Source organism: Bos mutus, chromosome 6, assembly GCF_027580195.1.
Source record: "Bos mutus isolate GX-2022 chromosome 6, NWIPB_WYAK_1.1, whole genome shotgun sequence".
Lineage (NCBI taxonomy): Eukaryota > Metazoa > Chordata > Mammalia > Artiodactyla > Bovidae > Bos > Bos mutus.
Window position 1 is genome coordinate 110,209,843 of NC_091622.1, and position 26,752 is coordinate 110,236,594.

At 44.8% G+C, this 26,752-nt stretch overlaps 1 protein-coding gene across 2 annotated transcripts in view; it reads left to right on the forward strand.

Moving 5' to 3' along the window:
* The first annotated feature begins 478 nt into the window (after window positions 1-478).
* C1QTNF7 (C1q and TNF related 7) overlaps window positions 479-26,752 on the forward strand; it is a 128,879-nt gene continuing 102,605 nt past the window's right edge. The window contains exon 1 of one of the 2 annotated variants that reach the window (XM_070372715.1): window positions 479-894. Coding sequence is in view for 1 of the 2 variants with exons in the window: in XM_070372716.1 (XP_070228817.1) it covers window positions 882-894 (13 nt within the window). In the remaining variant the exon portion in view is untranslated. The remainder of the gene's footprint in view (window positions 895-26,752) is intronic. The other variant, XM_070372716.1, reaches the window with a different exon arrangement.

A 26,752-nucleotide genomic window follows, 5' to 3' on the forward strand; every position in this document is an offset into this window, starting at 1 on the left:
CATGTATGTGTGTGTTTAATGGCAGTTGGGGAAGGGTGGTGAAAATAGTAAAAATTGCTAACATCGATTATAGGTCTAATGTCAGAAGATTTATTCAGCTACATGGATAGAGACTGCAAAACAAATTTTCCTTCCCAGAGACAATAATTTTCTTGCAGAATGCAAATAACATCATTTTAGACATTTTCCTCTCTTAGTAAAACACAGTGTACACTAATTTAAATTTTCAAACAGCTGCATTAGGGAGAAATTGTCTGGAAATAATTGCCAGTAAAAGTGACGTTTAAACACAATTTCACTAGCATCACTCTTCATAAATAGGGACCTAAACTTTCCTGTGTGCTATTTGCTTCCAATGAAGGGATACCACTTGGTCTTAAGGCATCACTTTAAAAGGCAAAAGCCACTTGAAGGAACATGGTGAGGAGAGCAATGGATAAAAGAGAGAAATAGAACCATTTAGATATCCGAAACCCTCGCTTTTCATTTGCCTCAGCCTGGGGTTTGCAGGACGTCACCCACTCCCACTCATTCCTAACAAGAGTATATATTAAGCTCTTTGAAATGTGAGTATTATGGGAAGGATCGCAGTTGCTTTAAATTATAGAAGTTGGCAAGTGCCTGGGAGGAGCAGGAGGTTGTTTAAACCGAGAAAGACAGTTGCAAAACTTTGTACAACAGTATGAGCTCCAGGCTTCAAAAGTACTCTCACGCGCGGACCAGCACTTTATTTTTCATCAAGCTATTTTTTAAGTTGTTTTGAAGCTGCTTCAAATAATAAACACATATTTCTGCTGGAAACATTGTTTAATGGTTTCTGAATTCATGGGACAAGAGAAGCAAGAAAGCCTCATGATTTGGTGGAAGGTTTGATATCAGCAATGCCTAGAAAAGGTAAGCTTCCCTTTTCTCTGCGTTTTTTCTCTTTCTTTTTCCACCCCCCTCCTATTGGCTTTCATCAACAATATTTACTGAAAGGATTTAAGACAGCTACTTGTAGGGAAATGGGGAACTTGTAGAAAGTATGTCAACAAATGATAAGTCAGAGGTCGGAAATCCTCAGCTGTAGTATTTTCTCCTACTTTCTATTCCGCTTGTCACAGGAACCTCTGTGAACCATTTTTGAGTCTATGAAAAATGCCATTTCTCTCAGAAATTGTGTGCAGGTCTCCAATCTGACGTGCCTAGCATTTGCCAGTGTGCTGACGGGCTCATGTATTGCCAAGGTCACAGTGTCTATGTTTTCTTATCCCGTTATAGGCAATTTAACTTCCGAAACCGTGATCTTGCTATTAACTCAGAAATCTTTCCCATGGAAGACTGCAACATTAGTCCAGAAATTCTCTGAAGTGTGCTTACTCTGAATTCTTATAAGCTTGTTCTGCAGCCTACGTATTTTAAAAGTTAAATAAGTCATTTGACTTCTCTTTTGGAGTGACAAAAAGGACTGTTACAGATATTATGTCCTGGGCAGGGAGAAAGAGTTCAACTCAAAATCTGTGAAGTCGCAGTTGACAAGCAATGCTATGGACTGAATCGGGTGGCTGGGTCTTCTTGGTTGTGCCTGAGAAGGAAGAGAGGTTATGACAGTCCTGTTTTTCTGTGCCAGGATCTAGGAGAAGCATGTTTGTGGTTTTAGATGAAGAGGAACGTAAGTGATGTGTGTTTCTGTTTCCTTGAGAAAGTCTGTGATATCAGTCTTGTCATCGTTTCAAGAGAGAATTCCAGGTGCAAAAAAAAAACTAGATACAGAAAAAAAGAGATTTGCAAATGTGTCCCCCACACCCACCCCCACCTCCCCCACCCCCCTCCCCCCGCGTGCAGGTTGAGATTTTATCAGACCTCACGTTCATTCCTCAGGCACACATATGAACTTGCAGGCAGAGGTTAGAAAACCCTGTGCGTTTGCAGGAATCTGAGTGGTTTGGGACACCAAGTCGACTTCGATCTGTGAAACCCACTGCTGGCAGAAACTGATCACAGGTCTCTGAGGCCTGGGTGAGAAAGTGGGGTGCTACCTGGGAGCCCTGGCTCTTGGGGTCCACAGGGCTCTATCGGCTTTTCGGCTACCAGCGGTTGATCTGTTTGTGGAAAGCTTTTCCTTCTGCGTCAAATTCTAATGACATGAAGTGGATTACAGCGGCTTCCCCTGCCTTTTGGGGTTCCTGGGGATGGGAGAGAGATTAAGCTCAGAAGGAAGGACAGAGATAGTAGAAACACCGAGGAGGCAGCTCCATCCGCTCACTGGCAAGGCGGTGGGGAGAAAGCTTAGCCCTTTCCTCCACCCCCGGGGGTGAGTGGAGGAAGTCGGACCCCCGCCTTGCCGCTTCACTGTCCAGTTCCTTCCCAGACTCTGGCTGCTTCCCTCCCCCTCCTGGGCGATCCACGCCAGCCACGCAACCTCCAGAGAGGGAACAGTGGGTTGGACAGGCAGGCTAGCATCTCCTCCTTCTCGTCCTCTCCGACCATTCCCAGGCCAGTTGGGGAAGCCCCCGCCCTATTTGGAGGGGGTCTCCAGGACCCCACCCCGTGACCTCATTGCCGGCAGCCGGGGAGCTGGGATGGCCAGGGGTTGCGTGGCGCCTGAGTGCACCCCGGGGATGGGTGCGGGCCACGCGCGCGCGGCGTGGCGTGGGGGACTCGCCCCCGGATGGAGCGCGCACTTCCCATCTCGGGCTCCCACAGAGGCTGGCGGCATTTCTGGAAGCCAGAGCCCCCAGGCCCCGCCTCTGGGCCCCGAGGAGGCCCCAAAGAGGACCAAAACAAAAAGGCAATTAGAGTTGCTAATGAAGCCCCAAGCCAGATGACTCATCTGGGGCGCAGCCACAGGGGGCGGGAGTCGGGGTGTGGGGCTTTGTGATGAAACCTGGAAAAGACGGGTCAGGGTTGTCCCCAAAAAGGATGCTGAGGTGCAGCCCAGGGTGACCTAATCGTGCCTCCTCACCTCAGAGCGGCTGGGACAGAGGCCACATCTGTGAGGGACGAGAGCGTTAACTAATGAACTGCCAGAGTGCGAGGGCCACGCTGTCTGAACCTTGAAAAGCGTTAGAACCAGACTTAGACCAGGTTGCCAGCTACAGCGGCACACCCCGAGTCCGTGGATCCGGACCTGGGAAGCCCCAGACGCGGGACTCAGCCCCTCAGGCGCCTGGGGAGGAGACACTATTGCAACTCAGTAGACCTTAATTATGTGTCCACCAGCGCCAGAAGCTTTGCCGAGGCTCTTTGAACTTGGCCCTTGATGGAGACACCAAGTGGTAACAGCCTGGAAGGTTTATGGAAAACTTAAGAGGGGCTTTGTAAATCAGCCTGCTGAAATCAAAGAGAGCTCCTAGTTGCATTTGAACTAGACCTTGGCAGAGGAATGAAATATCATGGGAGAGACCATAGGGTCAAGAGCATCTAGGCAGAAGCCAAGGAGCAAAGAGAGATTAAAGGTCATGGCTGCTCCCAGGGAGGTGGTGAGGCTCTGTTTCCCCAAGTGTATTTCAGGTCAGTTTCTTGGGTCATTAATAAGATGATAACCAAAAGCACCGCCTGGTCAGGCAAATTTGGGAAAGCATAAAACTATACACCGCAGACGACCAAGAACTCAGGCTGTAGGGTCACAAACATGTGACTTCAAATCGCAACTCCACCCCTTAACTGCCTTGTAATCTTGGACCCAGATTGCTCCATCTGTCAAGTGAGGACCATTATCTGCATTCTTATGAGGACATTTGAAGGATTTAATTAGAGTATTAATGAAAAAGGCCTACTATCAAAGTGTCTGGCAAAGTCATGGGGCCAAAGTGTCTGGCCCCTTGGAATGTTAGTTATTCTGACTGGCTATTAGATGCTACTTTCTTTGCCGCAGGAATTCTCACGTTTTAGTTCCTTGGTTTGTCCTCTATCTTTCTATGAGTGGGTCATTAGAATCTAATCTAATGAGTTAGAACTCATTAGAATATGAAACCACTTTTTTTTTTTTTTTTGGTCCCCAAAGAGTGTCACACATGGGGAACTCGGAATGCATGCTAGAATATGGTTGGGTTGGCCCAAGGAGTTGAGGCTACCGTGGCCTGCAAGCCCATGAAGTTTTCCAAGATTTAATCGAAATTTATCACTCTTCACCTGCCACTGCATGAATGCCACCCTATTTCAATGAAACAGAAACTCCCAAACTGAGATTCTCCTATCAAAAAAATTGAGTTTTTCTCCTTAAAACTATTGTCAATTTTTATAAGAAGAGAAAAATAAAAGCAAAGCAAATTCTTTCATTTTCACACCCAAAAGCCCAACCTCTGCCTCTGATTTGAGGGCCTGTATTTGGTGGTCAAAGGCAGGGGCATAAGCTAGAATAAAACATGATCCCATCTTCAAGGAGCCATCAGTTAGATTGTTGTTCAGTCACTAAGTTGTGTCCGTCTCTTTGGGACCCCATGGACTGTAGCACATCAGGCTTTACCATCTCCGGAATTTACCATCTCCCAGAGTTTGCTCAAACTCATGACCACTGAGTCAATGACTCTGTCAATAAGGTAGAGAAAATAAACTGTGTGTTCTCATTTCTAAAATGTGAAATTAGGTTTTCAAGGAAGAATATAGGAGAAGCTCAAAGTGAATTCTGCAAAAGCGAGACCTCAAGTCTCTGGAATGATCAGAGCAGTAGGTAACTTTCTTTGACATTTACCAAGGGTGAGAAACTGTGCTAAGTACTTTGCAGTGATAACTCATGTGTACTTTATAAGGCTACAAGGTGAGTGTTGACTTGCCCATTTCACAGATGAACAAACTAAGCCCTAGAGAAAGGCAGTAATCTGCCTGAAGTCTTCCAGGAAGTATAGTCTCAAACTCAAGTCCATCTGATTCTCTGTATCCCTCACCCAGGAAAGACTTTTCAGAGGAGATAATGTGTCACTCGACCTTGAAGGATAGATACAGATTAACAGGAGGGGAATTTCAGGCAGTGAGAAGAAAATTTGGGGAGTGTCAGAAAATCCACCTGGTGAAAGAAAGGGTGTGCATAGAAAGAAGAGGGAAATGAGCTCAAAAGCCTTGGTTAGATCTTAAAAGTCTTCATAGTCTGCGTGTTCAGTCGTGTTTGATTCTTTGTGACCCCATAGACTGTAGCCCTCCAAGTTCCTCTGTCCATGGGATTCTCTAGGCAAGAATACTGGAATGGGTTGCCATTTCCTACTCCAGATGATCTTCCTGACCCAGGGATCAAACCCTCATCTCTTGAGTCTCCTGCATTGGCAGGTGGATTCTTCACCATTTTGGTACCTACAAGAACAAAAATTGACACTTGGTGATAGATGTTAACTAGACCTACTGTGGTGAGTACTTCACAATACATATGAATGTTGAATCATTATGTTGTACACCTAAAGCTAATAGAATGTTCTATGTTAATTGTATCTGAATCAAAAAACAAAAAAAAAAAAAAAGAAAATTCTAAAAATGAAAAAAAAAAGTAGTTAGCTAGAAAATGCCCCAAAAGACATAACAAAAATGTAGGCAAATGCTATTATAGAAATGTGCAATTAATAAAAATTTATGTTATTTTTTGGGGGAAAAAAGACTTGGTTGGAAAAAAAAAAAGATGTGGTTGGAATCAGATGATAGAAAGCCTTGAATGCCAAACCACAAAGTTTAGATTTCTTTAATAGAGGAATCATTAAAACTTTGTAAACAAGAAAGTAACAGCCTGGCAGTGCTTAAGAGCAAATAACTGAAGATGATTAATTAGTCTGTGCAGCAGGGGCAAAGAGGAAACCTCCGGTTACTGGGAAGCCATGTTTGTCCAGGTAGGAGACAGCAGTTGTTTGCTCCCAAAATCCCTAAGGGATGCGGATGCTCTCAGACCCAGGCTCCTAATCCTGCTACCCCAAAGCCATGACCACCACAGTGATCTATCCAAGCAACGACCTTGAGGCCTCACTACATCCAGATTTAACCCTTACAGTGACAGGGGGTAGAATGGAAGGAGCAAGAGGGGCAGGCGGACCTCTCAGGATTTCCTCAGCTTTCAGACTCCATGGAGCTAAAAACTCTGAGAGCTTTTATGGACATCATTACCCACACATTTCACCATTCAATCACCAGTTTCCAGACTTGTTCCTATCAAACAGGCCTGTTTCCAAAAGAACTTGAGAGTCTACAAAATTTTTATGCGTTTACAGCTATAGCAATTGCATAATAATGAGATTGGCATGCAGGGATTACGGGAGGGTATATTTTCATATATTCCTTCAGGAGAAATTTTTATCCATCTTCTTGGCTGTCTGCCTTTTGCAAAAGTCAGCTGTCCTCCCCTTGTGTCTGAGAACACTTACTGCGGTGCGATACCACCCCAGGATCTTGCTGGGGGTTGGGTTTGTTTTGTCTTTTTTTGCTGTGCTGAGTCTTTGTTGCTGTGTGGGCTTTTCTCTAGTTGCAATGAGCAGAGGCTACACTTCAGTTGCAGGACACAGGCTTCTCATTGCAGTGGCTTCTCTTATTGTGGGCTTCCCTGATGGCTCAGATGGTAAAGAATCTGCCCACAATGCAGGAGACCAGCATTCTTTTATTAAGGAGCACAGGCTCTAGGGTGCTTGGGTTTCAGTATTTGGTACATGGGCTCTGTAGATGCAATTCGTGAGCTATAAAGCTCAGCCTCAATAGTTGTGGTTCACAGGCTTAGTTTCTCCATAGCATGTGGGATCCTCCCAGATGGCAGGCGGACTCTACCGCTGAGCCCCCATGGAAGCCCCCTTGTGGTGCTCTGAATAATAGTTATTTGTGCCAGGGTCCTATGACTCCCACCAGCTCCCACATGGGAAATGGCAGCCCACTCCAGTACCCTTTGCCTGAAGAATCCTATGGACAGAGAAGCCTGGTGGGATGGGGTCCACAGGGTTGCAAAGAGTTGAACACTACTGAAGCGACTTAGCACTCAGCACTCAGCTCCCACAGAGGGTGAACTTCAGAGAGCAGGAATGAAATCATCTTTAGATTTTCCAATGCCTTACAACTGTAGTAGATCTGAATCAATCTACAAACATGGATCTTCAAGAAATCTCACATTTTTCCATTTTATTTCGTACAACATAAATCTGATTCCAAGAGTTTGTGGCAGCAGGAAGTTTAGTTTCAGAAGTGATCAGGCTCCTACCCCCACCGTCACCAGAACTGGGGAGGTCCTCCTTCAGATCACTGTGCCCTCTCTTATAAATCGCCTGTCCCTTTGATGTCTGTGGACTCGCTTTCCAGCCCCGCTTGGGAAGTGAGGGTCACTGTCCAGCCGGGAAGCTGGGGTCTGAGTGACCCTCTGCTGTCCTGTCCTCTGCGGTCTGGCCACATAGCATTTCCACTTCTCATGGATGCCCTGGTCCCCAACCCCAGACTGTCCCGGTCTGGGAAAGTCGCCCATCAAAAGCCCTGCATTCTTCCCTTTCCCAGCGTCTACTCTTGGACTTGGGCTTTAGGAAAGAAAGGAAGAAATATTATTTTTAAGAAATGTCTGCTTCCTGCTCTTCCTGTATAACCTTGAAACAAAGAAGCCCAAAGAGCCAGGCAACCTTCTCACGATAAGTTGGGAGTAGAGAACGCACGTGAATAATATTTCTCTAAGTTATTTTGTCACATAACCCAAAAGGTATTCAGCAGTGGCTAGAAGAATACATCTTCTGGTAATTGATGAAATGGCATCTCCAAAGTTGCTCAGTTGATCACCAGAGCTTATCAGGCTCTTTATTAAGAACCTACTATGTGCCTGTACCTTGCCTATACTGTCTACATGTCCCCATTTTTCAGATGAGAGAAGTGGATCACTTACTTAACATCCTACGAGCACTGTAGGGAAGCATAGGTATTTAAACTCCAGTTGTAGTCATCTTCAAAACCCACACCCTTCCGACCCTGCCACATGGACTCTGGCAAGGATTCCTAATTCTCTAACTAGCAGTTCAGAGCCCTGGTACTGACTCATCCTAGAGTAGACATTTCCAATTACCATTTTTTAAAATTTATTTTGGTAAAATAAAGTTGATTTACAATGTTGTGCCAATTTCTGCTGTAGAGCAAAGTGATTCAGTTATGCATACACACACATACATATAAACATTTTTTATATTCTTTTCCATGGTGATTTATCACAAGGTATTGAATCTAGTTCCCTGTGCTTTACGGCGGTAGGACCTTGTTTTTTATCCATTCTCTGTATAATAGTTTGCCTCTGCTAACCCCAAACTCCCAATCTATCCCTCCCCAACCTCCTTTCCCTTGGCAACTTATAGATCTGTTCTCTACAACATTTGTTTTAAGTGGAGATTTTTTTCACCACGAACATAGTCTGACTGTTTGAAATACTGACAATCTCATGGAATGGCTTTTTACCCCATCTCATCAGCTATCTGTGAGGCAGCAGGGATGGAGACTTAATCCTATTTGAAAGATGAGAGCAAGGCAAAGTGACTTGTCCACAGCCAAAGGACTAGAAGGGAGCTCGAAGTCCCACATGCATTTGTCAGTCTGTCTCCCCAGCAAGGGGCGGGAGTTAGTCCTAATTAATCAGAAGTTATCGATAAGACAGCATTAAATATTTGCACGCTTAGTGCCTGCTCATACCGCCCGTAACAGAAAACCGTAGCTGACACGGTTGCCTTAAGACGCATCCTACTAGATGTGCACGAATGATATTTGAGAGGTGTCCTTAAAACTTCACTTGGTGGCCTTGCCAATTGCCAGCATCCTCAAACCACATTACGCTCTTAAACTAGTAAGTTATTTTTTTCAGTTTCTTTCCTGCACCTTAAACTTTTTTTGGAAAAAGACTTCTTTAGGTAATTTTGACCCCAGGCCGCTGTAAAATCTAACTTGAAATCGGTAGCATCTCAGTGTAGGGATTCTTTGAGTTACCAACTCATTTTATTTTATCACGGGTGTTCATACCCATTCCTCAGATCCTTCACCTCACCTCTTTTCCTTCCCAATAAAGACCACATTCCTTGGTATGATCCTGGGGGGAGGGTGTCTTGAAAAATCTATCTCTTGCCCCCTTCCTCGTCCCCTTTACCCCTGGCTGCTGGCCTCCATATTTCCATATACCCACGTATACCAAATACCAGAGACTGGGTGCTTTAAACAACCGAAATTGATTTTCTCACAGTTCTGGAAGCTAGAAGTTCAAGATCAAGGTGCCACAGGTTTGATTCCTTCTGAGGCCTCTCTCCTTGGCTTGCAGACAGCTGCTTTCTCACTGTGTCCTCATGTGGCCATTTTTCTGTAGAGAGCATATGGCCAAGTTCCCCCTCTTACAAGGACACTGGTCAGACCAGATTAGGGCCCATCCTCAGGCCCTCATTTTAATTTGATCACCCCTTTAAAGGCCTTATCTCCAAGTACAGTCACCTGGTGAGGTACTTCAACAGGTGACTTTCAGGGAAGCCCAGTTTGCTGCAGAACAGCCCAAAAGCTATGCACAGTGAGGTCATCACAGTTTCTCAGTCCGTCCTCCTCTCCTTGTGACATAGGTCTAAAGAGTCGAGTCTATTCCCTTTGCATGAATTATGTTGAACCATATACAACGGCTGACCTTCAACCATTCCATTGCACGCGTGCTGTGAGCTGAGTCGCTCAGTCGTGTCTGATTCTTTGTGACCCTTTGGACAGTAGTCTGCCAGACGCCTCAGTCCATGGGATTCCCCGGGCAAGGATACCGGAATGAGCTGCCACGGCCTTCTCTAAGGGATCTTCCCAACTCAGGGATCAAACCTGCCTTGGCAGGCTCTTTACCACTAGTGCCACCTGGGAAACCCTAACCATTCTATTATCTACACAAAATGGCAATTTTATATAAACTCCAGTATAACCTAGAGACGTAAAAACTGTCATTTCCTGAAAACAATTTAGGGACAAAGTCCTTATAATACTACAGAAATTGTCATATTTCCATCCTCCTGTCTTTTCTTGAGTCTGAAATGAAATGGTCCCAGACAAACTTTGAGAATTTATCCACACTACAAACTCCACCTTCAGCTTCAGCACCAATCATAGCAAAATGTTCATTTTTAGTAAGGCAGCCCTGGGCTTCCCTGGTACCCACTCCAGTATTCTGGCTTGGAGAATTCCATGGACTGTATAGTCCATGAGGTCGCAAAGAGTTGGACCCTCTTTGCTACTTTCACTTTCCATTAAAATACCACTGGTCACCAGAAAATTCTTTCTTATGCCAGAATCTGACCCTTTTAAATGTTTCTCCACTGGTCTTGTTCTATTTCTAGAAGTAGCAAGAATCCCACCACTTTCCTCTGGCTTCTTAAACATTTAAAGACCATCACCAGCTGCCTACCTAACCCTCTCCAGGGTCTCCCTGGACTTGCAGGGAGAAATTTCCCTGACACTGTGGTTCACCAAACATACCCACGCCCCTCTGGAAATGACGTCCAGACCTCGACACCGGATACCAGATGACTTTCACAGTCAGTGTTAACTCCACATCAGTTTCCTGGGATGGGTAGCAGCTTTGCAGAGACCTGCACGGAGAAGTAATCCGAACCCAATCTAGGGTTCACAGGAAAGAATGTAAAATTCAATTAGCGATGGCTTAAGGAGGAGCAGATTCTCTCCAGAACTGCTTTAACTATTAATACTACACTGGACACTGTCTCTCAGTCCAGGTCACAGGGGAGCTATTACTCTCTGTGATTTAAATACTCTGTTCTCCTTAATGCTAAATTTGCATCAGCTTTGCTAGTCAGCCCATTTTGGAAAAAAAAAAAGATCAAGTATGTTGCTCAGATTATTTCTTTTCAGCACCGTCTCTTGCTGTGGAGCAGGGGCTCTAGGGTGTGGGTTTCATTAGTTACAGCTCCTAGGCTCTGGAGCACAGACTCAGTAAATGTGGTACACGGGCTTAGTTGCTCTGAGACATATGAGATCTTCCTGATCAGGGATCAAATCCATGTCTCCTGCGTTGGCAGGCAGATTCTTTACCACTGAGCCACCAGGGAAGCCCCAGATTATTCTTTCAATTTAGTTGTAGCAAAGCTGATTTTCATCCATGCTGCGGTTCTGCTTTTCACTCTAGTTAGCTAAAAAGAATGAGGAATCGGAAATTGTGACCTGCGGGTGTGACATGTTCAGTCCTAATCCTTCCTGGCTGTGTGTGTGATTGTGGGCAAGTTATCTGAACACTCTGAGCCTCCGTTCATCATTGAAAATGAGAACAATAAGTATCTACTCCAGCAGATCCACTGATATCTTAAGTAAAATATTATATGAGAAAACGTTTGTAAGTCAGAAGATGAGACACACATACTAGTCAGTGTCAGGAGCTGTTAGTTTTGGCCAGCCAGCTCATTTTTGACCTCGGCCTCTTTGTTTGAGGGGATTTCTTCTCAATGGACAAACTGACACCTTCTCTTGTTGTTCAGTCACTCAGTCGTGTCCGACTCTTTGCGACCCCATGGACTGCAGCATGCCAGGCTCCTCTGTCCTTCACTAGCTATTGGATTTTGCTCAGATTCATGTCCACTGTGTAAGTGATGCCATCCAACTATCTCATCCTCTGCCGCCTGCTTCTCCTGTAGCCTTCAATCTTTCCCAGCATCAGGGTCTTTTCCAATGAGCCGACTCTTGGGGATTAAAAACAAAAGCATAAGCAAGAGGCGTGGACACACACTAGGTACTCAGTGAATGGACTTGCACGAGAATATAAACTGTCAAGGGAAAGAATTTTGGCCAAGACCGAAGTGTTTCCACTGAGTTGTCAAAGTGAAATCCAGAGCGCCTTTCCCTTGTTGCTTTGATTATTCAAGGTCAAAGATGTTTGGTTTGGGATGATTTGTGCTTGCCATCTGCTTACACAAATCGACATTGATGACCTAATGCTTTTGCCAGAAAAGAAAATATACCCATCTCTCTGGATGTTGTCAACAACACGTTATCATAGCTCTATACCATACAGTCCACCCAAAATCTACAGTGTGGCCGAGACCCAGGGGGCCTGAAACCACACTCTCCAAACAACATGGATGGTCATCACCCACTCCCATAGGGCTCTCCAGGGTTAATGTAGCTCTAAGGTACCAGATTTAAAAAAAAAAAAATTTCAGGATAATCCACGTACCTGGGGTTTTATGTGGCATGTTCCCATTTTAAAAACAATTGCTGTGAACTATTGCATCTAGAATGGATAAACAACAAGGTTTTAATTGATAGCACAGGGATAAGCTATAATGGGAAAGAACCTTAAAAAGAAGAATGTGTACAAGTGAAAAAAAAAAAAAACTTTGATGTGTCTTAGACCTAAAGAAAAAACAATGTCATATTGTTCAATGTAATACAATCTAGAGGCATAAAATGAGTTCCCATTTTCTTCTAAGCAAACCTTCATCAAATCTTCCCAACACACCAGTCAGGCTGGTAAGGTGTTTAACCCTATTTTACAAATGAGACCCAAAGCCTCGACATCAGTTAGCAGTGACACATATGTGGCTTCCCTGGTGGCTCGGACAGTAAAGAATCTGCCTGCAAAGAAGGAGACCCAGGTTCAATACCTGCATAGGGAAAATCCCCTGGAGAAAGGGATGGCTATCCACTCCACCATTCTTGCCTGGAGAATTCTATGGACAGAGGAGCCTAGAGGGCTACAGTCTATAGGGTTGTAGAGTCAGACACGACTGATTTACAAATAAAACCCAAAGCCTCACCGTCAGTTATCAGTGACACATATGTATGTGAATACACAATCCCCTCCCCAACAGAGCCGAAGTCCTCTGTCTCTTGAATTTCAGGAAGAAATTTAAAGTGTGTGTGGCTGCTCACATGCCCAGAGATGGGCAGATTGGGGTGAACAATGATTCTCCTGGCCTCTTCTGGTGACTTGAAAGCTCCATATGCCTCATGACAGTCCACTCAGGCAGTCACAACAGGGTAACACCATTGACTGAAGGTTTAAACAACAGAAATGTATTTCCTTGTGGTTCTGGAGGAGGGAAGTCCAAAACTCTCTTTCTGGCTTGCAGATGATCAGCTTCCCACTGTATCTTCATGTGGCACAGAGAGAGAAAAAGAGAGAGGGATCTGTGATGTCTCTTCCTCTTCTTGTAAGGACATAAGTTCTGTTGGATCGGGGCCCCATCTTTATGACCTCATTTAACTTTAATGACTTTCTTAAAGGTCTTGCCTCCAATTTTAGTCACATTGAATATTTGGCGTTTCAACCTATGAATTTGGGGTGGGGACACAACTGAATCCTTAACACCCAACCTTTTTCTATGGATAATCAGCCTCTCCTGCCTTTTTCTCTTTTCTACTCTTACCCTAAATCTTCCTAAATCCACCCAGCCTACATCATTCAGCCATTTCCCTCTTTCAACCCCATTCTTTGAGTCCTGCAATTCATTATTCAACACAGCTTCTCACTTTCTTAACCCCTCTTCACTCATTCTCTCTCTCTCTCTTTTTTTTTTTTTGTTGGCCCAACAGCATGTGGGATCTGTTCCCCAACCAGAGACTGAACCCATATTCCCTGCACTGGAAGTGCAGAGTCTTAACCACCAGACCACCAGGGAATCTCCACTTGTTTCTCTCTTCTTCTTTCTCAGCCTTTCTCTTTAATCCCAACTGTCACCTTCTCCAAAGCCTTCCTCCCTCTTCATTTTCTTCTCATCTTCTCCAGAACAACCCCCCGAGTCTAAATTCTGTTTTTGCTTGTTTGCCTCTGCACTTTAGACCCTGCAGTATGTGCGCCCCCATGAGTGGATTGCCCTTGCTCCTGAGTCCAAGCTTGATCTGCTTACCACACAAAAGGCTAATGAATAAGAGATGAGGTGTGGAAGCAAAGAATAGAGACTTTATTCAGAAAGTCAGCTGACAGAGAAGATGGCAGAAAATGTCTCAAAATAACTATCTTATCAGGGTCTGGATGCCAGGTTCTTTTACAGAACCAGAGAGAAGAGCAGTAAGGAACTAAAGCCAAAAGACAATATAAAGAGGGAGAGGCAAGGAGGAAATGAAGTAAAAAGAGCCATCTGTCTTGCAAAACATCTCCAGGAAAGCCCAGCATCTGGGAAGCTATGTGTTAATCTCATCTTTCTTGCAGCCGTTCACAGGCGGGCAGGGTCAGATTATCTCTCTGTGAGCTGAACAAAGCCACTGCAACAGTCAGGCAGAGGGGCAGGGTCCTCTGAGGCAGGCCATTATATGTGATTATAACAACAAAGCTCTAAAACTTGGGCCATCTGATGAGAAGAACTGATTCATCGGAAAAGACCTTGATTCTGGGAAAGAGTGAGGGCAGGGAAAGAAGGGAGTAACAGAAGATGAAATGGTTGGATGGAATCATGGACTCAACGGACGTGAGTTTGAGCAAACTCCGGGAGATAGCGAAGGACAGGGAAGCCTGGCGTGCTGCAGTTCATGGGGTCACAAAGAGTCAGACATGACTCAGGGGCTGAACAACAACGACGACAATAATAACACAAGCAACACAAAGCGAGTCAAAGAAACAGTTCCAACATGGAATCAGAGCTGGTTCTCTGCAACACCCTGAGCAGTGTCTGGGATGTAGCAGAAATCTTGTAAATGTCAAAATGCCCCAGCTATACAGGATTTGAGGCAAGTTAAAGGAAATGTGCAAAATGAAGCAGTTTAAGTGGAAATTAAAAAAATCAAAGCCATGAGACAAAAGAGAAACAGACTATGTGAACCATAAGGCCCAAGCTGGTTATTGTGATTGAGCGTGAAATTTCACTTCCTGGCAGCCAAACCCAGCATCTTTTCAGACTGAAAGTGACCCATGTGTTCTCCGAGGAAAGGAAATGAATTCCGTCCCTCTTGCCCTGACCCGCGTCCTGCCCTGGAACAACTGTTTTCTCTGTATCTCAGCTTTCCTTTCAACATTCCATTCATCTCGCACTGACTATCCAGCTCCGTATGGTGTTCAAAGCTCACTCCAATCCTATTTAGAATGTTGTTTTGTGTCCTAAGGAATGCAAGCCTGATAATGAAGGCAGTTTGGAGTTGAAGTGGTTGCTAGGAGGTTCCTAAAGGAAAGCTGCAATCTTGGGTTGACCAGAAAGCTTACTGAATGAGGGTTCAAGCAACAGCTGTGTGGTTCACAGAAGAAAAATACCAGATAAAGGAAAGAAGGGAGGGAAGAAGGGAGGGAGGAAAGGGTTCTCAAAATCCTCTTTTGAAAAGATTTATATTTATTTACTTTTGGCTTTTGGTTGTGCTGGGTCTTCATTGCTGCATGCTAGCTTTTCTCTAGTTGGGCCGAGTTGGGGCTACCCTCTAGTTGGCCATGTACAGGCTTCTCACTGCAGTGGTTTCTCTTGTTGTCCAGCACGGACTCTGGAACTCAGGCTTCAGTAGTTGCGACACAAGGGCTTTGTTGCTCCAAGGCATGTGGGGTCTTCCCAGGCCAAGGATCAAATCGTGTCCTTTGCATTGCAAGGCGGATTCTTAACCATCGGACTACCAGGAAGCCCCGGTCTCTGAATCCTTTTCTACTTTCCTCTAAAGATGTTCAGTTCCCCATTTTCACTCCTTCCCCTTTTCTATGACTGTCACTTTCACTCTAACGTCTACAGAGAAACCCTTATTTCCATCTCAGACCACCCTCCCACCACCCCCCACCCCTCACGAAAACCTAGTCCTTTATTTCTAGCACTTTCTCCTGAACATAGAATGTAAGTTCAGGTCAGTTCAGTTGCTCAGTCATGTCCAACTCTTTGTGACCGCATGGACTGCAGCACACCAGGCCTCCCTGTCCATCACCAACTCCTGGAGTTTACCCAAACTCACGTCCATTGAGTCGGTGATGCCATCCAACCATCTCATCGTCTGTCGTCCCCTTCTCCTCTTGCCCTCAATCTTTCCTAGCATCAGGGTCTTTTCCAGTGAGTCAGCTCTTCACATCAGGTGGCCAAAGTATTGGAGCTTCAGCTTCAGCATCAGTCCCCTCAATGAATATTCAGGACTGATTTCTTTTAGGATGGACTGGCTGAATCTCCTTGCAGTCCCAGGGACTCTCAAGAGTTTTCTCCAACACCACAGCTCAAAAGCATCAATTCTTGGGCGCTCAGCTTTCTTTAGGGTCCAACTCTCAGTTCTATACATGAGTACTGGAAAAACCATAGCCTTGACTACATGGACCTTTGTTGGCAAAGTAATGTCTCTTTTTAATTTGTTTTACTGTCTTTTTAATATGCTGTCTAGGTTGGTCATAACTTTCCTTCCAAGGAGTAAGCATCTTTTTATTTCATAGCTGCAGTCACCATCTGCAGTGATTTTGGAGCCCAAAATAATAAGGTCTGCCACTGCTTCCACTGTTTCTCCATCTATTTGCCATGAAGTGATGGGACCAGATGCCATCATCTTTGTTTTCTGAATGTTGAGCTTTAAGCCAACATTTTTAGTCTCCTCTTTCACTTTTATCAAGAGGCCCTTTAGTTCTTCTTCACTTTCTGCCATAAGGGTGGTGTCATCTGCATATCTGAGGTTATTGTTATTTCTCCCAGCCATCTTGATTCCAGCTTGTGCTTCCTCCAGCCTGGCATTTTGCATGATGTACTCTGCATATAAGTTAATAAGCAGGGTGACAATATACAGCCTTGATGTACCCCTTTTCCTATTTGGAACCAGTCTGTTGTTCCATGTCCAGTTCTAACTGTTGCTTCCTGACCTGCATACAGATTTCTCACAGGAGGCAGGTCAGGTGGCCTGGTATTCCCATCTCTTGAAGAATTTTCCGCAGTTTATTGTGATCCACACAGTCAAAAGCTTTGGCATAGTCAATGAAGCAGAAGTAGATGTTTTTCTGGAACTCTCTTCTGTTTTTGATGGTCCAATGGATGTTGGCAATTTGATCTCTGGTTCCTCTGCCTTTTCTAAAACCAGCTTGAACATCAGGAAGTTCACGGTTCACATATTGCTGAAGCCTGGCTTGGAGAATTTTGAGCATTACTTTACTAGTGTGTGGGTGAGTGCAAGTGTGTGGTAGTTTGAACATTCTTTGGCATTGCCTTTCTTTGGGATTGGAATGAAAACTGACCTTTTCCAGTCCTGTGGCCACTGCTGAGTTTTCCAAATTTGCTGGCATATTGAGTGCAGCATTTTCACAGCATCATCTTTCAGGATTTGAAATAGCTCAAGTGGAATTCCATCACCTCCACTAGCTTTGTTCATAGTGATGCTTCCTAAGGCCCACTTGACTTCACATTCCAGGATGTCTGGCTCTAGGTGAGTGATCACACCATTGTGATCATCTGGGTCATGAGGATTTTTTTGTACAGTTCTTTTGTGTATTCTGCCATCTCTTCTTAATATCTTCTGCTTATGTTAGGTCCATATCGTTTCTGTCCTTTATTGAACCCATCTACCATCATCACAAAGTTTCTGTTTTGTTACTAACTTAGCTGTGACCCCAGGACATGTGTGATAACTGGTCAGTGCCTAGGACTATGACTGTTACTCTAGACTCTGGACAGCACATATCAGTAGGGTCGTTGTCAAGCTGAAATGGAGCTGGCATGACTGACCAGAGAATGAGAAGAATTAAACCAAAGCACACAGACAAGGATGAAAGGTCTCACCCTGGAGATGGGAAAACTGATGGGAGATGTGAGAATGATTTTAGGTATTTGTCAGTCTCCCTCAAGTAGGATTTTGGAAGAAATTCTCCAAGAAAAATCACTGCAGATGGTGATTGCAGCCATGAAATTAAAAGACGCTTACTCCTTGGAAGGAAATTTATGACCAACCTAGATAGTATATTAAAAAGCAGAGACATTACTTCGCCAACAAAGGTCCGTCTAGTCAAGGCTATGGTTTTTCCTGTGGTCATGTATCGATGTGAGAGTTGGACTGTGAAGAAAGCCGAGCACCGAAGAATTCATGCTTTTGAACTGTGGTGTTGGAAAAGACTCTTGAGAGTCCCTTGGACTGCAAGGAGATCCAACCAGTCCATGCTAAAGGAGACCAGTCCTGGGTGTTCATTGGAAGGACTGATGCTGAGGCTGAAACTCCAATACTTTGGCCACCTCATGCAAAGAGCTGACTCATTGGAAAAGTCTCTGATGCTGGGAGGGATTGGAAGCAGGAGGAGAAGGGGATGACAGAGGATGAGATGGCTAAATGGCTTCACTGCCTCGATGGATATGAGTTTGGGTGAACTCCGGGAGTTGGTGATGGACAGGGAGGCCTGGCGTGCTGCAATTCATGAGGTCGCAAAGAGTTGGACACGACTGAGCGACTGAAATGAACTGAACTGAACTGGTACCAATTTCTTCAGTTTCTAATCCAAAGAGGGTTTGACCTGAGTTAAAATCATAGTTCTGTCATTTTTCTAGGCTTGGGTCCTTGGGGAAGGAACTCTGTCCATCTCCACTCTTTTGATGTGAACAATTATAATAATAGCATACATCTGGCCGAGGTTGCCATGACCACATAACATGGTGCTAAAGCAATCAAAGCTAAGATGAACATTCCTGGTACTTTTGTTGAAATACAATAGAAGAGAAAGCACTAGATAGAGAGGGCCATTGTTTGGATCATAACATCCAAAGATTTTCTTTCCTTTTCTCCTTCCCTCATTCTATATGCATCATATTCATATTCAGTCGTACCTTGAGTTTCCATTCTGTAAGCTTTCTGATTAACCAGGAGTGGCAGATTTCCTTTAGCGATGCCAAAGCAAAAGCTTCAGCTATAAATTGCCTTAATTACAGCACTTGCATCCTTTATGATCTAAAGCCACACTCTAAGAGCAGGATTTGAATGAGACCCCAAAAGATATTCAGAAGATATGAAACAGAACTTTGAAAAAATATGTAAATAAAAGAGAGAAGGAGAGAGTCTTAGCTGTGGTTCTCGACCTTCACTGCACCTTAATCATCCACAAGGGAGCTTTGAAAAATCCCAACGCCCAGACTGCAACCCGGACCATTACATCAGAACCCCTGATGCTGGAATTCAGGCATAAATTATTTTTAAAGTCCCTCCGTTGATTCTAATATGCAGCCAAGGTTGAGAACTGCTGTTTTAGAGAAAGTTAGTAGTCAGTGGTGTAGAAAGCGGCAGAGTTGACAAGACTGGATGCGTACGCAGTGTCAGCACATTGATAACGTCCTAGACTCTAGTGACACCTTTCAGGAGAGCTCTGGGATCAGAAATCAGGCTTGAAAGGAAGGACTGAGTGGCCAGGAAGAGTACACAGCAGGCGCAGCTTAATCCTTCAGCAAATGTGGTGGAACCCAGAAAGGAAGAGTGAGGAAGTTGGCTTGAGGAGTGAGCAACAGCAGAACAAGTTACGTCCGGAGTAGGGGAGACGTAAACAAGCTTCAATCAAAGATGAGTCTGCCGCGTCTTATACATTTGCAATTTAAGTTTGGGGATATCTTTAAGAAAGTGGGAATAAAACCGCTATATGAGGAGATCCAACCAGTCCATTCTGAAGGAGATCAGCCCTGGGATTTCTTTGGAAGGAATGATGCTAAAGCTGAAACTCCAGTACTTTGGCCACCTCATGCGAAGAGTTGACTCATTGGAAAAGACTCTGATGCTGGGAGGGATTGGGGGCAAGAGGAGAAGGGGACGACAGAGGATGAGATGGCTGGATGGCATCATTGACTCAATGGACGTGAGTCTGAGTGAACTCCGGGAGTTGGTGATGGACAGGGAGGCCTGGTATGCTGCGATTCATGGGGTCGCAAAGAGTCGGACACGACTGAGCGACTGATTTGATCTGATCTGATCTGATGAGCCAGCAATCCCACTCCTCGGTGTATACCCTGAGACAATCGTAAGTCAAAGACACATGTACTCCAATGTTCATTTCAGCACTATTTACAATAACCAGGAAGCATCTCAGATGTCCGTTGGTAGAGGAATGGATAAAGAAGATGCGTGTGTATACACACACACACATAATAGAATGGAATGCTGGGATATTACTTGGCCACAGAAAGGAATGAAATCCAGTCATTTGTAGAGATGTGGGTGAATCTAGAATCTGTCATACAGGAATAGAGATGCAGACATTGAGAACAGACTTGTTGACATGGGGAGGAGAGGGCGGGATAAACTGCGAGAGTAGCACTGACATTTATACGCCACCATGTGTAAAATAGATGGCGAGCGGGGAGCTTCTGTACAGCACATGGAGCTCAGCTTGGCACTCTGTGATGACCTAAAGGGGTGGGACAGGGGGTGGTGGGATGGAGGCCCTAGAGGGAAGGCATATAAGTATACTGATAGCTGATGCACATTGTGGTTCAGCAAAAACTGTACAACCCTCTCCAGAAATCTTGCCTGGAAAATTCTGTGGGCAGAAGACCCTGGTGGGCTACAGTCCATGGTGCTGCAAAGAGTTGAACATGACTGAGTGACAAAACAACAATATCAACAACTGCAAAAACACAACATTGTAAAGCAATTATGCTCTGATTAGAAAATAAATACATTTTTTTGAAGTGAAATATGAATTTGGGAAAATAGTGAAAACATATTTACATTGACCCAGTAGATTTGATTTTGATGATTTCAGATACATTGCAGGCTCTTGACCAAGAATGCACTCTGCTTTATGCCTCGTGACTCCTTTCGTTTTAATTGTCATTTGTTCAACTTTCTGCTTTCTAGTCAAACATGTCACTTGATGGCCTCTGTTAATCCTCACAAGAGCCCATAAAGAGGCTGCCTCCCACTTTACAGATGAGGAAGCTTTCCAGATGAGGAAATGAGATTCAGAGAGGCCCCCTGGTTTCTCCAGAGTCAATCAGTGACAAACTGAGATTCACACCTGAATCTGCGTGACCCCAAAGCCCACAGCCTTTGTACCTTGCTTCTGTACTTCCAGAAAAAGCACACATTGAATCCTTGGAGAATTGTATGCTTCCTTTGAAACCTACAAAATGACAAAAACTATGCCCTGAAAGACTCTTGTGAAGAGTCTGGAGGAGACTCTTGTGAGTCCCTTGGACAGCAAGGAGATTGAACCAGTCCATCCTAAAGGAAATCAACCTGAATGTTTATTGGGAGGACAGATGCTGAAGCTGAAGCTCCAATACTTTGGCTACCTGATATGAAGAGCTGACTCATTGGAAAAGACCCTGATGCTGGGAAAGATTGAGGCCAGGAGGAGAAGGGGATGAGAGAGGATGAGATGGTTGGATGGCATCACTGACTCAATGGACATGAATTTGAGAAAACTCTGGGAGATGGTGAAGGACAGGGAAGCCTGGCGTGCTGCTGTCCATGGGGTCACAAAGAGTTGGACATGATGAGCAACTGAACAAAAACAATGCCCTGAAAGGTGGTGTCCCAGCACCAGGGCCTCTGGATGAAATCAATGGAAAGTGTATCAGAGGCTGCAGAAGCATTTGAGCAGGGTACAAAGCACTTCAGAGAGAGGTGGGCTTGAGGTCTGTGTCATCAGTGACACAGGTGCCCAGGAAGATAGCTGAGGGGCAGCCAGAATTGGGGTTGCCCACAACTGACACAAACCTGAAAACATCGTGCCCTGAGCCCTGTGATCAAGTGCAGCAGAGTTTGGGCAGGAACGGCCACGCTCAACATCATTTTCCCCCACCATCTGTCCACGCCTTCCTCCTCCCCCAGACTTGTCATCCTTGCTAATTTCTGTCTACCCAGTCCTCCAACTTGCGCCCACTCATTTGGCCACCTTCTCTTGCTGAAACTGAATCTCCACATCCCCTGATTATCCCTGGAAGCTGATTAGCTTGCATTTGCAAGCAATATTTTCCTCCTAGTACATTCAGGGGCTTTCCAGATGGCTCAGAGGTAAAGAATTCACCTGCCAATGCAGGAGACTCAGGTTCCACCCTTGAATCAAGAAGATCCCCTGGAGGAGGGCATGGCAACCCACTCCAGTATTCTTGCCTGGAGAATCCCATGGACAGAGGAGCCTGGAGGGCTACAGTCCATGGGGTCTCAAAGAGTCGGACTAAGCAACTGAAAAACAACAGCACATCCAGGTATCTGGGGTCAAGAAGACTGCCTTGATTTCTGGGATCTTAGCTTAGAGGGGAATGAAATGTAATAAAAAGTATAATATGAGTTCCAAATGGCTGCATCATCTGTGTCAAAGAGATGCTTTCCATTTGGGCTGCCATCTGTAGATATTATTACCAGTTATCCTTACGCTCAGATGGGGGAGTGAGCAAAATATTGTTTTTCCTTCCAATCCAAAGGCCTGGAAATTGCTGATGCAATGTCCGGCAGGAAAGAGCCAGCAACATTTTGTGCTGCCTTTTTAAAACATATTTTAATATTGTATTTTAAAGGAAACTGGCCAGCAAGGTCATTCAAGGACACATTTTAGACTCTTCGAGAATCAAGTTGGGCAAGACCATAACAGACTGTTTAGTTTGGACAGACAAATTGCCAACATGCCCATAAAAGGAAGGGTTGGCTGAATATTTTCTTTTGGCTCTTATTTTCAGATTTTCTTCAAAAGTTAGTCTGACAAAAATTGAAGAGAAGCCATGTAATACACCCATGAAAACAAACACTTCAAATAGAACTTGTATCTCAGAACAAATCATTCCGGGGAATTTATGCTAATTTGGACAAGATTCCTGTCTGTGAGGTACCAGGTTGATTACAAAATTCACTGAAAGGAAAGATCGGGCATTTGTTCGGTATCTACTGTGTATCTAAAATGTGCTCAGCATCCTAACAGGTACTGGACAAGCATTATACCATTCAGTCCTCACAATTACACCTTCAGAATGGTTTTAGTCCCATTTGGGTGCATGCGTGCTCAGTTCAGTCACTCGCTTATGTCCCACTCTTTGCAACCCTATGGACTGTAGCCTGCCAGGCTCCTCTGTCTATGAGATTATCCGGGTAAGATCACTGGAGTGGATTGCCATTTCCTCCTCCGGGTGATCTTCCCAACCAAGAAATCGAACGCACATCTTCTGTCTCCTGCATTCGCAGGTGAATTCTATACCACTGAGCTACCTGGGAAGCCCCATTAGCTCCATTTATCAAGAGAGAAAAATAAGTAAAAATATGGCTAGTGTATGAGCGAGATATGAGTTGAAGAATTTAGATTGAAACTACTATTTATTCAAAACGTGTCTGAATCAATAAATGAGTGTACCTTATAAAGTAACAAAAAAGAAGATAAATATACAAGGAGTCAATAAGCCCTATGTCCATTTCAACCCTTGGAAACTGGAAGCTGATGTCTCCTTGGAATCTAAACCTTCGGTCAAGGCACATCCCAATATGCATGGATCTCCCTGAAGAAGAGGCGCCAGCTCCTCTTCCTCCACAGCTGTTTTGTGGTCAACTAGTTAAATGAGCTTAATCCTCATCACAATCCACTTTGCAACTAGGGACAATGAGCGTCAGAAGCCTTCAACATCAGAAGAGAGAAGGTTGGACAAGGTCTTGAAATGATACAGATCCACACACCCAGTGGAGAACAGGAGAAAAAAAAGATTTGCAGACGGAATCCCTTAGCCATGGTCAAGCAGCCCTGTTTGATCAGAGAAGAATGTTCTGGAAGGAAAGTAGTGAGATGCAAGTCAGACAAGGGCTGGATAGGGTTCAAACCATGAAGGACTCAGAATATAGTAAGCCTTCTACATACTAAAATGTTTCATTTTGCAAGCGTGGTTTTAAGTCCCATTTGTTCATAAGTCCAACCAAGTGAGCCCAGGTACCCAACGAACACGATCAGCTACAGAGCACTGTACTGTAATAAGTCTATAATACTTTTCACACAAATAATACATAAAAACACAAGAAATAAAGAAAGCATTTTTAATCTTACAGTACAGTACCTTGAAAAGTTCAGTGGTTTAGGACAACAGCTGTCATACAGGGTCTGGCATCCAGTGATCAGGTAAAAAGAATTACCGACCAGAAGAGGGAGAGGAGACGGGAGTTGGTAGAGCTGAAGGATCATCAGCAATAGGAGACGGAGGGTAAGCTGCGATTTCACGCATACCTGACGTTTATGAAACTCGTGTTTGAAAGTTCATGACTTGAAGGTTCATATGTAGGGAACTTACTGTATGGGAGAGGTGATTTTGATTTTATTTTCAAAGAACTGGGACCCCATCAAAGGCTTCTGAGTGAGGGAGGCACGTGGGGAACAGAGTCTGAGAAGAATTAAGCTGGCCATAGTGGGCTCCAGTATTCTTGCCTAGAGAATCCCATGGATAGAGGAACCTGGTGGGCTACAGTCCATGGGGTCTCAAAGAGTTGGACACGACTGAGCAACTTCACTTTTATTTTCTTTCACTTTCAAGCTGGCCATGTGGGGCTTCCCTGGTGGCTCAGACAGCAAAGAATCTGCCTGCAATGCAGGAGACTCAGGTTCGATCCCTGGGCTGGAGAGATCCTCTGGAGAAGGGAATGGCCACCCCGACTTCAGTATTCTTGCCTGGAGAATCCCACGGACAGAGGAGCCTGACGGGCTACAGTCCACACGGCCGCAAAGAGTCAGACGTGACTGAGTGACTAACACTAGCACTTCAAGTTGGCCATGGTTTGACAGAGGGACTGGAAGTGGGGAGGCCAGCCGGGGGACTTTCCTGAGAAGAATTCCGTGACATTCAAGGCCAGGGTCGTTGGGAGGCTCTGCGTGCCCTGCTCGATGTGCCGTGTGCTGCTTGGTCCCGGCATGCAACTTCAGGCTGTTAGCGCTCTAATGTGCTCCCGTGGAATGGCCTGATTACCCAGGCCTTTGATGTGGAAATGTCATCCTGACAGTGAGTGGATTCCAGGAACTCTTCCAGCAGAGATCACCCACTAAAGAGAGAGGACTCCGTGACCGGCATGTTAACCTTAGGAAGCAAGGAGATGGTGATGAGAAGCAAACTGCTTAGGGGAAAAAAATGTGCTTGATTCTTTTTTTTTTTGTAAAATATTTATTTTCATTTATTTATTTGGCTGCACTAGGTCTTCGTTGCAGCACATGAGATCTTTCTTAGCTGTGGCATGCACACTCTTAGTTACGGCATGTGGGGTCTAGTTCTCTAACCAGGGACCCAACCTGGGGCCCCTGAGTTGGGAGCTCAGAGCCTTATTCACTGTACTACCGGGGAAAGAATTCTTTTTCATAGAGACACTGTTGCTTCACTGAAGCCCTGCTCACGTCCGCACCACTGAATTCTTGCTTTTCTCAGAGGTATCTCCAGAGACCCTTGTACTAGGAACATCCTAATTAAGCCTTGCTTGAGGGGGCTGAGTGGATCTATGCATCTTACAGGTTGTAAAAATACAAGAAAACAGTATGGGAGAAAAGCCTGGAGAAGATTGCATCTCAGTTCACTTAGACATCTGATTTTGGGCAAATTCATTTGGCTGCAGAACAGTCATAAAAGCATGAAGATCAGATGAAACAATACAGATGACAGCATTACAAAGTAAGGGGCTGACTACAGAGGTCAGCACGTGCCTCCCTCCAAGGCCAGGCAGGGAATACAAATGAATGCAGGGGGCTGAGGGAAGACCTGAAAACCAGAGCTTCCATGCCCAGCCCAAACAGGGTACCAACTTCTCAGTCACACTCAATTTGCTCCCAAATGTAAAAATAATAACTAATTCAGATCATCTGTAAAACCCCAAACAAAGCTGTGGCTCAAACTTGGCTGCCAGTTTGCAGACATGGATCAGCTGATTGCAAACGGTTAAGCGCAAATCCCAGCTCTGCCACGTGCTAGTTGTGTGTTTAGACACCTTTCGCACCTTCTCTAAATCTTACTTTTCTCATCAAAGAAACGTGGATAAGAAGGGCAATGCAGAAAGCAGCGGTGGAGATTAACTGAGATGGTGCACAGGGCTCCGCAGTCAGCAGGTTGGAGCTGGGTACGGAAGCCCCTTGCTGTGCCAGACATTAACCCTTTAGTTACAGGTCCGCAGGGAGGTCTAGTGGGTGAGAGGTTGGCAGCAAGGCTTTCACCAAAGCCCGTCATCCAGCTCTCGATCTCTTTAATGTTCAACAAGTGAACACAGTTATTTTTAGTAACTGAAGTATAGCTGATTTGGAGAAGGCAATGGCACCCACTCCAGTGGCCCATGGGGTCGCTAGGAGTCAGACACGACTGAGCGACTTCACTTTCACTTTTCACTTTCATGCATTGGAGAAGGAAACGGCAACCCACTCCAGTGTTCTTGCCTGGAGAATCCCAGGGACGGGGGAGCCTGGTGGGCTGCTGTCTATGGGGTCGCACAGAGTCCGACACGACTGAAGCGACTTAGCAGCATCATAGCTGATTTACAATGTTGTGTTAGTTTCGGGGGTATAGCAAAGTGATTCAGTGTTCTTTTTCAGATTCTTTTCCATCACAGGCTACCACAAGATATTGAATATAGTCCCCTGTTCCATAGAGCAGGTCCTTGTTGTTTATCTGTTTTATACATAGTAGCATGTATCTGTTAATCCTAAACTCCTAATTTATCCTTCCTAACTTATCCTTCACCCCTTTTCCCTTTGGTAATCATAAGTTTGTTTCCTCCTTCTGTGAGTCTGTTTCTGTTCTGTAAATAAATCCATTCATATCATTTTTTTTAGATTCCACAAATAAGTAACGGTATATGATATTTGCCTTCCTTTGTCGGACATTCACTTAACATGATAATCTCAAGGTGCATCCATGTTGCTGCAAGCAGCATTATTTCCTGCTTTGTTATGTCTGGGTAGTACTCCATTTTGTATATGTGTCCTATCTTCTTTATCCATTCATCTGTTGATGGACACTTAGGTTGCTTCGTGTCTTAGCTACTGTAGATAGTGCTGCTA